We start from the raw sequence: 15,259 nt of genomic DNA on the forward strand, positions 1-15,259 counted from the left end.
ATGTAAACATGATGTGTAGAATTTTTAAAAAGTGCTTAAATGTGCTTATATTTGATTTGCATTTTTAAAAGCCCTTAGAGGTGCTTATTTTATTCGGGGTTTGTAAAAAGTGCTTTATTTTCTATCTTTTAAAAAGATATTTTTTCTTTACCGTGTTGATTGTTATTCTAAATTACAAAAATGCATGGTTTTCACAATTTTGCAATATTTATCAGAAACTAGTTATTTTATCATGATTATGTGAAGTTAGTGAAAATGTTTTAGAATTTTATTGATTCTATATTCAAAAATTAAGAACTTAAAACGAAAGAAAAAAATAATTTTCATTACTGCACAGATCCTAATTATGAATTTTTTTTTTTGGAAAGTGCTGAAAAAGTACTTAAAAGGTGCTTATTTTTTGTTGAGAAATCTGGCTATGCACCCTGTTAAAAGTATTATGTGAATATTAGTGAAAAGTGCGCTTTATTTTTTTTCTCTCTCATTAATCTGAAATAGAGTATCAAATTTTAATTCATATATTCATAACATCATTCATAAACTATCAAAGAACCCAAAAGAAAGTTACTACCTAAATAAAGAAACTGAAGAAGAACGAATAATTTGGATCTTATTCTAAGCAGCTGCAATGTACTATTTTTAAAAGCGAAAAGTTCATTTGATTGCAAATTTTTCAGTGTAGTCCAGAATAAAGTTTAGTGGGGGTATGTTGGTTTCTCAGCATAAAATCTAAAAATTCAATTTAAAATTGTTCGCAGATTAAAAAATATTAATTAGAAAAAAATATGTAAAATAGTTATTGATTTTTTTAGATATGTGCTCTGAAGCAAAAATTTTAAAACCACAATTTTTTTTCCTAGGCAACCATGAACCAGACCCCTCAGGTATTCAACAGAATGGAAGCATCCGATCACAGGAGGTTTACAATCCTGCATACAGCCGAACGTCTTCAACTGCTTCAATACCAAAAGTGAATGAATTCCCAGACCACCATTCTCGTTCAAAATCTGCAAATAACTTGCGACATGACATGCCTAATGATCCAAGGCTGCATTATCCTCAAGATGATCAAAACCCACCTCCGTATCCCGGACTTCCTGGTGGTCCGAATAATCGTGCTGTTTCCCACCCAAATATCCAACAGTCGCAAGCTCCAATGCATGCACCCCCTCAAGTGTCATCGTTACCGCCACCTGCAATCCAGGAAGAAAGACATTATCAAAATATTAGCCTATACCAGCAACCACCACAACCACAGATGAATCATTCACCAAATCCTCACAATATACACATGAGGTAAGGCTATTTTTCTCAATGTTTAAGACTTAAGATAAATTGGTTTGTAATACTTTGTAAACTATATTTATTTTATCCTTTTTAAAAACTTTAAAAGTTAGCTTAGTTAAACATTTTGATTCAATAGTTCTCTTTTTAAAAAAATAAGTTTTTTGATTAAATATTTTTATTAAATAGTTTTATAAAATAATGGCCTTTTTGATTAAAGTTAACCTTTAGTTAATAGTTAACTTTTTGATTTATAAGTTTTCTCTTCTTCAATGATTAACACAACTTCAATAGGAATAAAAGTGCCTATTGAAGTTGTGTTAATCATTGTTGCAAAAGAGAGAGAGAGAGTTTGTGGAAGGTTTAATAATTATCTGTAATTTAAATTGTCTTAGATCATCCATAATTCCCGGTAGCAGAATTAGTGGAGTGAACCTGCAGCGCTATTTTTATTGGTCCAAATCTCTCAGCAGCCTTAATGCAGTCAGACAGAGATTATTGTTAAATTCAGCTTAACATACACATAGCAAAATGTTACAAATATAATTTTTTTTTTAAATTAATGCATAAAAACTTAATGTTTTTTTAATTTAAGTTGAATTTCATACAATGATACTATTAAATAAGAATGCAATTAAGTTAAGTCTGTAACCCAGTAACAGAAAAAAAAATTGATATTTTCTGTTTTTGTGGTGTTTCTCAACTTAGCTTTGTAATTTTTATAAGAAACAAGTTAAGATATGTTTTCAAAAAGAGTCTTAGCAATTTTGCTTTATAAAAATGAAATAAAAATTAATAAAATATTAATTAAAAATAATCTGCAGCCTATACTGCCATGGTGGAGGTTGAGATGGGAAGGATATAGCAGAAGCTACCAAACTCATAATCTCACAACCGTTCATGCAAAGTTATAAACTTGCATTTAAAAAAAAAAAATTGAATAAATTTTGCCTTTTTATGCATAACTATGAATATATCTTTGAATGTACCACTTTGATAATTATTATTTTTATCTGTAATACTGGTAGTAGCATCTTAAATGTATAAGCATATTAATGTGGGAAGCTTAAAATTTAATTAGGACACACTTCAATATAAATTCTTTAATTAATTTTATTTGCTTTATTGTCATATTTTTTATGTGTACAATTACTCCAATGTGCTATCATCACTTAAGAGTTTAGTGGAAGATTAGGTTAAGTGATATGTAAATGCATTTAAGAAAATCTTCTGTTTGTAGGGAAACACCAGGATGCAGTTAATGAAACAAAATCCGTTTTAGTTGAAAACTTGCGGAATATAATTTAGGTTTTATTTTTATAGCCGAACATAGCATATATATTTTTTTTTCCATGAAAAAACCAGAAACTTGTAGTCAAAATGTTGTTTAACATCTTCCTTTACATCCTTTAATGTTAAAAAACTTTTTAAGGTTAAAGATATATTTAAGACTATGCATAAGCGATTAAAAATTGAATGTCTTAAAATAGCTTTACATTTTTTTGATATTCATGTTTCACTTAAATAGGCCATCCTCTCAAGCACATCCTCAGCAGCCACCAAGGTCTCTACATGGTTCACAATCTTCTCTAAATAGACCTGATCAACAAGGTTTGCAATCATCAATGGATCGTTCAAGACCACTTTCTACATTAGTTTCTACTAGGGAGCAAGAGCAATATGCAAATTCAATGGGTTATCCTCATCCTAATTCGGGACCACCTAAATCACCTAGAGCTGCTCCCCACAATTCCATGGATCCTCATTATGGTCAACAAGGATACATTCCTCCTAGACCAGTTCATGATCAACGGTATGTGTTGTTTTTATTTTTTATTTTAAATATTTAATATTTTAATTTGTATTCTTCACTATGCTAACATAACTCTTTTGTTAGTTCAAATCATTGATACTTATGATTGAAAATCACTAAAAAAATTTGTAAAAGTTGTTTTCATTTTTTGTGAAAGTTCGGAGAACCCAACATTAAAATGCTTTGTTTTGTTATTCATGTGTGGAAGCGTTTGTTCAATTAATACTTAAATTCAATAACCTAGAATATTTCAATTATTTATATTCATGTTAGTTATCTTTATTTGCATTTATTTATTAGGGAACTGCGTAACCCTGAAATGATGCGACCACATGACCATGATCCAAGATCCTTCCCTGAAAATGTTTCTCATCCTGATATGCACAACAGATCACATCCAATGCATCCTCAGGATTACAACATGATGCATATGGACCCCAGGCAAAGAGATTTGTTACGGCAAGAAGCAAAAATGGAAGAGATGCGAGAAGAAATTCGTCGGCGTGAAGACAGAGAAAGGCAAATGATTCAGCAGCAACCACCTCAAATGGGGCGAGGTGTTAACTTCCCACCACCTCGAGGAATGAATGTTATGAACAGACCTCCACCAAATTATCACCCAGGTCCTCCAGTTGGTGGTCATATGCATAATCAGTATCCATCTGGACCACCAGCTCCGGCTCCAAAACCACGTCCCCAATTCTATAATAACCAACCTGAAAGGTTTCAAAGACCTCCCACTGGGTATTTGCCACCTTCAGATAACCCATCTGTATATGATACGTCGGCTCACCATCTGGTGCCACAGAACGGTCCAAGGGCACCATTGCATCAAAATCAACCACCACCTGTTGTCAGCTATCGCTATGGTCCATCAGGATATCCTCCCAGAGCAGAAGATGGCATGGGACCTAAACCTAGTCGTCAACCGCAACCTGATCCACGGCTATCGTCTCCCCATAAACCATCACCAAACATGAGGTAGATTTTATTTTCTACATTTATAAATTTTATTGATATTTTGTCTTTCTTTGTTGGTTTGTTTTAGGTGTTCTCGGTAAATTTATGTATAAACGAAGGGGCAGCACAGCATGTGCCAAATTGTTAAAATCACTGCTGTACATAAAGAGTTGAAAAGTCCAATCACTTTAGTGTTAAACAAAGGACTTAGTAAATAAATTATTAATTGCTGTGAGAAAAACAATATATATATATGAGATATATAGAGAAATGTGTGAAATGCATATTAAGAAATTAAAAATAAAATATATATGAGCGATTTGTGCAGACTCGGCTGACTAAAAGCAAGGTGAATTATACCTAGTTTTTGAAAAAAAGAATATTGAACATTACTATTTGTGAAATTTACTCTTAATGTTTCTAAATATTCTAAAGCTGGTTTTCTCAAATATATTAAAATCTCATTTATTATGTTCTTCCGCTGAGTTATAATAGATATTGGATATTTATAAAATTCCTTTTACAGAAACTTAAAATTTTTGCTTTTTATACCAAAAATTTTGTTCCTTCAAAATATTCTTTTTGAAGGAAGACATTGAGGTACCTTAGAATATGTACATTAAAAATTTTCTATTTGGATAATTTACAATTCATTTCATATTTGAAATTTTTTTACTTTTTTTTTTTTACTTGCTATTCTTTGAATCATGAATAATTTTTAACTCTTAACTTCAGCAACAGATTACTAATTTTCAAAATTGTTATGTAGCCAAAATTCCAGGATTGCTTACGAAGCTTCTCAAGCAGTAAGTGGGCATGATAAAAAAGAAGCGTCAAATCTTTTAAGTCCTTCCCCTTGGGAACGGGAGGAAAAAGAAAAAGTAAGTGATGTTTCAAAATTTTTTACTGTAGCTAGTTCACTAACAATTTATTATCTTAATTGCATGGCTGCTTTAAACTAATATTCAATATACTAACACATTTTTCTACCCTTAGATTTCCAGCAAATTTGGTACCTTTAATATTGCTACTCATATTGTGAGTATGCACTCATTTTTTCATAAATGGTGATTTGGCTTTCTGTTCTGTCTTTGTGGAACCTTAATTGTGTTTGAATTAGGTTTTGCTTGTTTGATGTCTCTTTTAACCCTTTATGTGTCTATCTGCTTGTGCAAAGTTCGAAAAACAATTTTCCTGCAGAGCAATATTTCTCTGAAAGAAAAAATAATTGTTGCGTGGGTAAAAGAATAGGAGTTTGGCATAGACATTTAATGGGTTAAGATCGTTTTGAGTTGCGACTCTTTTGGCTCCGAGTTAAGTTTATCCCTGTTTTGTTCATGTTTGTTCCTTGATCCCTTTGTGGTTACTAATGTAATAGTAATGATCAAGAAATTTTTTTTAATCGTAAGAGAATTTAGTGCTTGTATCCTACAATATCTTGTAATATTGTATGTTAGTGCTTGTTATTAATGGCATGTGACTATTTGAAGTTGATATCTATGTGTAATAAATTTTAACAGTGACTATGATGATAAAATACAAATGTGTGCTTGTGTTTTGTTTCTTTTATTTATTTTTTACTATGGAAATAAGTCACTCGAACTTAAAGAATATTTTTTTGTTTGTTATTTCCTTTGTTGTTTGTGTTTTCTGCATTTACTACTGTTTTTGATATTCACATTACATTTTACAACTTGTAGATATCCCTAAAATTTTCTTTAATCTGTATATGGTTATTTTTTATTATATTACAGTACAGAACCCATTATCCGGAAATCAGAAAACCAAAAAACCGGAACGAAATTCGATAAATTTTCCCGCAATTAAAAAAAAAAGAATTTTTTTTCCTCATAAGATTTTAGGATTTTTCTTTCTTTTTTGAAAGATGTTTACCTTACCATCATTTTGGAAATAATCATTAGTGCATTACTTCATCGTTTTTTCTTCTTTTTAAGATTATTTCCCCAAATTTTTTTTTTAGTTGGGTTTAACAATAATAAAAAAAAACGCCTTTTTGTAGCGATTTGGAAAACTGGAAGAATCAGTTATCCGGAATAGCGATGGTTCCGGTCGTTCCGGATAATCGGTTCCCTACTGTAATAACATAGTTGTCTATCGGAAAATATTCTTTTCATTTTTGAAATAAATTTCAAACTAAGTTTTATAAGCTTTTAATTGGTATTTATTTTAGTTTTTACTCCTGTTTCTAAGGCGAGACTGGAACCTTATTGATATGATAAAGGAAGAAAAATTCTCACTAAACTTCTAAAAAAATTTTATTAAAAAGCAGAGTATAATAAACATTAAATTTTTAGAGTTTTAACATTAATTTATTCCAATTCGTGAAGGAAAAAAATCTTAATTTGTTTCATATCTGTTCTGTTCAAAAAAATACCTCTTTGAGTTATAATCTAGACAAGGGAGAGCATTTAGTATGCATAAAATAATTGAGACGCTTTTTTTCATACATAGGATGAAGTTATATTTAATTTTTTAGTTCTTATAACAAATTTTATCCTATACAGCTGAAAGGTAGAGAGTGTGGAGGAGGTATGTAACATTCGGAAAAAAAGGAGTTCATCTACTTAATCTCGTCATTTATTAAATAACGCTACATATTTAAAACGATTCCATATAACCTAAAAACAATCTTTTTTTTTTATTTTGTTTATATTTAAATAATATTAAGAAACACTTTTTTTTATTAAATTAAATCTAAAAATTTCTTTTCAAATTATTTCACATTTATTCATCTACTTACCCCTTCATTTATTAGTTAAACTTAATATTTGAAAGAATTCCATATAACCTATAAACAGTCTATTTTCTGAATTATGTTGTAATAAGCACCTTGTTAAGTCTGTTCTTTGCAAATTAAATCTGCGATTCTTTTTGGTGCATTGTTTCAAATTCAACTGATTATCTCACACTCATTGCTTAATTTCATGTTTAGTTGCACAAGCAAAGACAAGAAGAAGCCAGACGTGCTCGTGATGAAGAGATAAGAGAGCTGGAAAGTCGTCCTCACATAACAGCCCAGCAAGAAGATCGCTTGCGTGCATTGAGGCTAGAGCAAGAATTTCAGAGGCGTGCTGAAGAGTTGCATGGAGATGAAGATGATGACGAAGATGAGGTAGATACAAACTGAAATTTGCTCAATGAATTATCCTTTTGGTGTTTCCTCTTAATTTTTTTGTAAATCCTAATAGATCAAACTGGAAAGGAGAGCTATCATAAAAATGATGGAGTTGTTAAAAAAAAAAAAAAAAGGTGTTTAAAGGTTATTAAACATTTTTTATGCTAAAATTTTCTTTAAAACATTAAGCCATTCTAGACTTGTTAGAAGTTTGTATGTACTTACGCAGCCCCTCAAACTCTACTGTGTGTATCTAGAAAACTCAAAAGAGTATTTCTCAGAAATACATGTTTCAAGCTGCCCATACTTTTAACTTGAGCAAATCTTAATGAATGACTTCAAATTTAAACTATGTTAAGCATTAAATAGTATATGAGAAGGTGGATTATTTCTTTTTAATGCATGTTTTTTGGTAATAACAATTTTATGGTAATTTCTTTCAATATTATGATTTTTAAAAAAAAAAAAAAAAACTCAAAAGTTAAAGAAAATTTTATGTAATCGAGCTTTGTTACGTTGAATTATAAGTGAGAAGAGGTTAAGGAATTGAAATTTTCGGATAATTTTAATAATAATTATATAAAATATTGTTATGTAGGATTGATTCTTTTTAATGTTTTTTTTTTATATAATTTTATGGCCATTTTATTTTTCAATATTATATATTTTTTTTAAAATAAACATAAAGTTTAAAGATTCATTTATAATTTAACAGAGCTTTGTAATGTTGAATTATAAGTAAGAAAATGCTAAGAAATTGAACATTTCTGATACTTTTTAATGTCAATTGTATAAAATTGCTTTCTTTTATAATAAGTTCTATTGTTGCTATAAAAAATCGAATAATTTTCAACAGGTGTGAATTTTAAAAATAAATCAAATAAAAAAAAGTAATAAAAAATTTAGGAATGAAAATAGATTTGAATAGATCTTTTAAAAAAAAATTGTTTATATGTCAATGTTTTTATTTTTGTGAATCGTAACTTCTTTATTAATTCATTGTTCCACAGAAGTGGATGTTGAATTTTGTAATCACATTTATAGCTTATTTCTTCAAATTTTATTTTAGGACTTGCTTGATCGAGCAGAAAATCGTGAACGAAAATTAAAAATGCAGGAAGATTTAGAAAGAGCTCGTCTAAGGCGCTTAGAATGGGAAGCACAACAAGGTCAAAACCAAATAAAAATGCAGCCTCCTTTAGGCCACAATGAAGAGTGGCGAAGGCAACAACAGTCTATAGAGGTATAGCAATTTCACTTCTGAATATTTTAATTAAGTGCATAATATTAATTAAATTTCACTACACCTAGATACTTAAATACATTGCCTATACTTCACACTGGAAGTTATTTAAAGTGATGCATCACATGTTTTATTTAAATTTTAATTATGTTTTTCCTTAACGCTGTTTTTCAAATTAGGTGTAACTAAAAATGTTGTAATGTGTTTACATTACAACTCTTTTGGTTACACTTAATATTACATTACAACATTCAACATATAATTTTACTTTACTTATTTACATTACACTACAACATTACATTATCATATGTATATCATATTTACATTTCAACATTCCACTATAAATAAAAGAGATATTATTGTAAATTTTTTATTTTTAGGTTTTTTTAAAAAATTATTCTTTTTAATTGTTCTCTTGGAAAAGTAAAATTTATTATAATTAACAAATATCTATAAAACTTTAAAATAGGCTAAAGAGTTTTTATGTGATATTAATTTTTATTAACTTTCAGCTTGATTAGCATTATTTTTACTTGAAGTTTTTTTTTTTTTTTTTAAAAGGAATCATGAGTAATAAGCTATTATTAACACCGATAATGTTGATTTAGATTGTATACTTTAAATGTGTACTCAGCCATTATAGCTTGAAGTGCTAACAGTCTTCTTGATGCCTTCATTTGTGATGTATTCTAATCTTTGATATTTTTAGAAAATCAAAAATGAAACAGTGTGCCTAGCATTTTTAAAAAGTCCTTAAAGGTGCTTATTTTCGATATTCGTTTTTTTTAAGGCCCTTAAAGATAACTTTTTCATTGGATGTTTTTAAAAAGTGCTTAATTTTCCCTGTTGAAAAAAAAAAATTTTTCTTCTCCAGGCCGATTTTTGGCACGAATTGAGAAAAAAGCATAATTTTCACATTGTTCCTTTCTACATTTTCACAGTTCATTCAGCCACAATCTATTTTGGCCTACCCTCGGTCTGTAACGCATGAAAGTGCCTATCCTTTTACTTGTTTGATGAAATACTTGCGGGTCCACATGTGATTACACTGAGCTTGATTTGGTGAGAAGGACTCTTGCACTGTCATGTACAACTTTGCTGCATTTTGCAAGAGATTCTTGATTTCAGGCTTCTCAGTTGATGTTTGTATGCATGTGTTTTTATATATATATACCCTAGCAGCAAAATAACTTAGGCCTTCATTGAACCTGTATTTATGAATTTTGACTCAATAAGGGTAAAGAAAAAAAGGCTGATATTTTTCCTATTTTGACTCTCCAAAGAATTACCAGATTAACGTAATATTTTATGTATATTATTCAGCCAATATCTGTCCTGTATACTGCCGTGCAATTGAAAAAGCAACGTAAGTGCTTCACAATTGATTCCAAGAAAAGTGGCTTGACAACTCTATTTTCCTTTAATCATTGATTGCTAATGCTACGAACACTAAAATAGAATTTTTAAAAAAAACTGATAAAACAAAATTTTATTTTTGAAAAAAGAATTTTTGCAATATGTAGCTTACCATGCAAAGATGCCAAATATATAAAAATCTCATGTTCGAATTTTTGTCGCTTACTTTGATTTTTTAATTTCACGGCTGTATAGATTAGTCCATTTCATCTAATATTTTACCGCCGCTTTTCAACCAATATCGGTCTTGTGTAGAATTTTTATTGCCCAATGTTAAAAGCCGTTCTTAGACCAATATTAAAACATCTAGGCATCCCAATATTGTTTCCTTGGTGCATGTTTTAAAGGACCCATATTCAGCAACTTTGAGCCCAACTGGGGCCAAGATAAAATTGTCGCTAGATTATCTTGGCCCCAATATATATATATATATATATAAACTGGGATCTAAATTTAAGCACTTTTTTATAACAAAAAAAGTACTTGATATATATATATATAGTGCTTAAAAGGTGCTTATTGTTTATTGAAAAATTTGGCTATGCATTCTGTAAAATTAATTTGAAATCAAACTGAAATTAATATTTTAAAAGAAAATTTTTAAATAAATGTTAAAACGATTTCAGGAGCAAGAGGACAGACTGCGACAGCTACGGATAGAAGAGGTTCAAAGAAAGCGAGAACTAGAGGTTGCTAAGAATGCAGAAGAGAGGTTGTTACGAGAGGCTAAGCGACGACAGGTCAGTATTTTTCAGATATATTTAATGAGTGTTTCGAGAATATTTTTGTAGATTTTAATTTAATATGTGTAATCTTCTATGTTTAAAATAATTCTTCTAACTTTTCTGCTATTGTATTGGTAAATTTGTGCTTTTTGGCACGAAACCCTTTTAACTTAATGAAGATGCCTTTATTATACAAATATATATATATATATATTTCAAAACTCCTAAATACTAGCTTCAATCATTATTTTTGCTTATAGCTGTAAAATGAATTTAATCATCATCCCATATAAAAAAAAATCAATCGTGAAATTTAGCTAAGATATTTGTTTTTATATAAAAAATGTTTTGTTTTAATGTTTTGACAAATTTGCATTTATATATATATATTCTGCAGAAAATTTTAGCAACAATATTGGTTCAACGCCAAAGTTTCATGTGGAAGAGGATGCATGAATTTATTCAAATTAAGTGTTTTTATATTTTTTTATTACTTTTCCAAAAGAGTTGCATCAGACTTGATTTTTGTACCATTTGATTAGTTTTTCAAGATTCCTAGTACTACCTATATTTAAAGCTATTAAGCTCTTCCTTTTAAAATGAAGCCCAAAATATACCAATTCTCTTCTTGGAGGTTAAAGTTATTAGCCAATTTGAAGTATTTTTTTCATTCATTGTAGTCAAGATTAGTGTTTTAAATTCATTTTAGTATTTATTTCTCATAATGAAAAACTGTAACATATAATGTATTTTTTAGGATGAATTCAAAGCACCAATGAACCTTCCGCATCAAAATCGTTCTCAACCTGTCATGAGTCCACAAATGATTAATAATCAGCAGCCAATCACCAACAGCCATCCAGTTACAAACTATCCCATGGAGAAAGCTAAGCGCAATGACATTTCAAATCAGCAAGACGTTCCACCCCCTCTTCCAACCTCTCCTCCCCCAATTGAACCCAGTTATCAAACTGTTTATAGTCAAAAGCCAGCATCAATGCGCAATCAGCGTTTGAATGACAACCCTCAAGCCAATTATGAGAAGCAACATGAACCACCAGCTCCACCCACAAGAAAATCATCCTATGAAGTAACCAATCAGATGTCTGCCATGAGTGGGAACAACCGATATACTCCCTCATCCATGAGGAACTGTGATAGCAATGGCCCACACCATCCCAAGAAAGTATCTTTTCACGATTCTCCCGTAGAGAATGCAGAGTGCGACACAAATGGCAATCTCAATTCTCTCAGTTCCAACAACTCACAGTCTTACACACTGGACGATATTAACGAAGTGCTCGCAACCCCTCATAATAGTCAAAACCTGAACACTTATGCTCCGGGCAGCACGCCAGGTGTTATTGGTAGTCAGGAGGTGTACAGGGATCCTAGACAACGGATTGAAGCCGAGAGGACGCAGCAAGAGCGGGGTGTGGGCAGGAATCCTGGACCTGAAAAACTCACCTTCAAAGAAAAAATGAAAATGTTTGCACAAGAGGTGGGTGAGCAGGAAACGCCTAAAGATAAAGTAAAAATATCTCGAGCTCAAAGAGACATTGAGGTGAACCTTAATGGAAGTAATGTGAGTTGAAAGAATTGTGGTTATCATTTGTTGCTCATACAGGTCTACTTATTCATTTATGTTGAAATCCTTCATTAGCGTGTCCATGAGTAGTCTACTTACAGTCAGAAAATTTAACAGCTTTTGATAAGCATCCTTCATAATACAACATCATTTAAATTTTTATAATTATAAAAAAAAAACTTAATATTTTGACTCAAAAATTTAAAAAAAAAAAAATTTGTAAGCATTTTTTTCCTTCAGAACTGCATTAAATTAAATCAAATGAACAAAATTAAGTGAATTTTTTTTTTAAAAAAAATTTCTTTTCACGCAGAATCTAGTTTTTTTTTTTTTTTAAAAAAAGTAATAAAACAAATTAAATTATGCTTATTTGAAAGTGTAATTTCTAAACGTAATTTTTTAAAATATTTTTAAACACTGATGTTAAAAAAAAAACTTGGTTGACTGCAAATGTAACATTTCTTTTTAATAGATTTAAATTAAATAAAAAATTTTTTTCAATTATTACTGTCAGTATCTAAATGCATTTTGAAGTAATATTTTTTTGTTGTTGTGAGTATTTGATTACTTTCGGACACTGCTATATGCATACCATTACTATAAGAAGGTATATCTCGAATAATGTCATTGTGTATACTAAAGCTTTCATTTGCTTTCTTTCCTAAAATGTGACGAATTTCAGGAATTTGTAATTTGTGTCTTTATAAGGAGCAACTTGTATAATTCTTTTTTTTATAGATTATATAGCATTTGTAAAGTGTCTTGAAGATTTTTTAAATATTTATATAGTTTTTATATATAAAAGTGCAGAGAGTCTTGATGATTGTTTCACAAGATTTATTGTTCAGCAATATTATTATTAGTACTGTAGGGTCTGTGAACTGATGAACCTTAATCCATTTAAAATAATCAAATTAATATTTAAATGCTATGTCAAGTATTAAAGAATTTTTTAACCTTGAAATGCCTTTCTAACTTGATTAGATACTATTTTTAAGCATTTCATATGAAATGCAAAACAAAAGTATTAACATTTTTTTTAAAAAAAAAATGATATAAATACAGATCTGTAACATTTTAAGTGAAAAGCAATGTGAATCTTGTCAATTTCCAGGCTCTAATTAGTATGAGGTTCTAAAAAAAATAGAACAGTATTAATCTACACAAAAACAGAACCCTGAGTAGTCAAATTTTGATTTTGAATCAAATAGTTTTTTAATTTGACTTGAAATCTTATCTATTTGATTTTAAATGTTCCTTTTGCTTATTTTGGATTTATTGATGTTAATGTCTGTCCCTTAGTCTAAAAAAAGAAAAGTGAGCATTTTTATTTGTATAAACAAATTAAAATTCAAGTTATATATTTTTTGTACATTTTATTAGTTTGAAGTATATATGTACAATTAAAAAAATGTTTGTTATTCTTTTTTAAAAAATTGTATTATTATTGACTGTTTGGCTATTCCACTTTTATTAGACCAAACTGAAGGTTTTTATACTTTTTTTCTTCCTCTTAATGCAATAATTTACTCTATTTTAAATTATTTATTTTCACTGAGATGAAAAAATAATAAAATATTTGTTTTTTCATTTAACAAAGTGCCTTTGTACCTTTTTATTTTGATTTAAAAAATTATTTATTTTTTTCTAATGTTTTTGTTATTAAACTATTTAGTTCCGAAAATTTTACATTAAGTTCAATTTTTCTTGAGCTGATTATTTTTTTCACTGTGAATCATTCCGAATTTGTATAAATTTTTTAACATATTAAATGCTACATTTTAAGTAAAAATTGAACCTTTTTTTTGTGTGATTTTATTCATAAACTATTGAATAATTTTACAACTTTTAACATTCGTTTTACATTTTATTGATATCGAAACAAAAATTTATTTATTTTTTAACAGAATTACATTTAGTTAGCTGCTTTTATCAAATTAAAATATTACTGTTTAATATACAATGAGCTTTTCATGTTTTAACATTGAATAATTAGGTATATTTTTAATGCTTGATGTTTTATTCTGTTAGCAGTTGTATAATGTGATAAATTTTAAAAAAAGAATCATTGGAAATATTGTAGAACCTCAATTATGGGAAGTAGATTCAATTAGAAACATCTTAAATGCTTAACATATGAAAAATTTTTATGGTATATTTTAAATTATTAAACTTCAAACAATTATTATAAAATTAGCCAAATGCTATGAATGAATACTAGAAACTTGAAACTATTTTTATTTATAAAAATAGCATTTTATTGTCTAATATTATTTACATAAATGAAAAGAGCTTTTGAAAAACAACCTTAATTGTGAAGTTTTTAAAGCTTTTTCTGCAGTAATGATTTATAGTTGTATTCCTACTTAGATGTCCTTTATGTACCGCTGGATGAAAACCTGTGAATTAAGACTGTGTTGCAGATATTTTAATTTAAAAGTATTTCGATAATGTAATTTTGTGTATTGAATTCCTTTTTTGATTGTGTGATTTATAATCTATTTCTGGAATAATCACATATTCACTAAAAAATTCATTTCTAGTTTTTTTTAATTTTATTTTTATAAAGCTAACTTAAATACTGAATTCAACTTGAAAATTCTTCTTTTTAAATTCTCCTTTAATTTCTTGAATCATGTTAAATAAAATATTCTTAAAGTTTTTTTTTCTAAAATTCTATCAAGAAAAGTTAATATCTTATTTATTTTTGTCAGCTTTGTAAATTTTTCCTCTACTGCAAGGATAGTTAAAATATCAAGTATATTAATTTCTGTTAAATGTTTAATAATTTACACAATAAAATGATGGTGTATAAATAATGTAAATATTAAATTGTTAAAAATTTTGTCATGGATATAGGTTTTGATAATTTGTAAAACATTCAGGCATTTGACAAGCAGTAACTAACAACATATTTTTATTCCTGATTATTATTATTAATTTATTTAAAAAAAAATAAACTTATTTGTGATGTTTAATTTAACTTGTTTATTATGCTGAGTTAAATTAATTTTCTTTAAACTATAATTGGGGTTCCACTTATTTCTTGCGATTTGCTCACACTTGCCTTAAATAATTTATTGCATTTACTTGC

The 15,259-nt window shown here is 28.6% G+C and overlaps 1 protein-coding gene across 4 annotated transcripts in view; it reads left to right on the plus strand.

The window, feature by feature from the left end:
• The window catches only part of LOC107451438 (afadin), a 99,905-nt gene extending 85,339 nt beyond the window's left edge, over window positions 1–14,566 (plus strand). For 3 of the 4 annotated variants that reach the window (XM_087164472.1, XM_087164475.1, XM_087164474.1), the window contains 9 exons: window positions 861–1,296; window positions 2,813–3,097; window positions 3,398–4,078; window positions 4,827–4,938; window positions 5,054–5,095; window positions 7,011–7,190; window positions 8,263–8,436; window positions 10,479–10,592; window positions 11,335–12,837. In XM_087164472.1, coding sequence (XP_087020598.1) covers window positions 861–1,296; window positions 2,813–3,097; window positions 3,398–4,078; window positions 4,827–4,938; window positions 5,054–5,095; window positions 7,011–7,190; window positions 8,263–8,436; window positions 10,479–10,592; window positions 11,335–12,171 — 2,861 coding nt within the window. In that variant the 3' untranslated portion in view covers window positions 12,172–12,837. Of the gene's footprint in view, window positions 1–860; window positions 1,297–2,812; window positions 3,098–3,397; window positions 4,079–4,826; window positions 4,939–5,053; window positions 5,096–7,010; window positions 7,191–8,262; window positions 8,437–10,478; window positions 10,593–11,334 lie in introns of all 4 variants that reach the window. The other variant, XM_087164473.1, reaches the window with a different exon arrangement.
• The last annotated feature ends 693 nt before the right edge of the window (window positions 14,567–15,259 follow it).

This window comes from Parasteatoda tepidariorum, chromosome 5 (genome assembly GCF_982258835.1).
Source record: "Parasteatoda tepidariorum strain Cologne lab strain chromosome 5, Ptep-v5.0, whole genome shotgun sequence".
In the NCBI taxonomy this organism is placed as follows: Eukaryota; Metazoa; Arthropoda; class Arachnida; order Araneae; family Theridiidae; genus Parasteatoda; species Parasteatoda tepidariorum.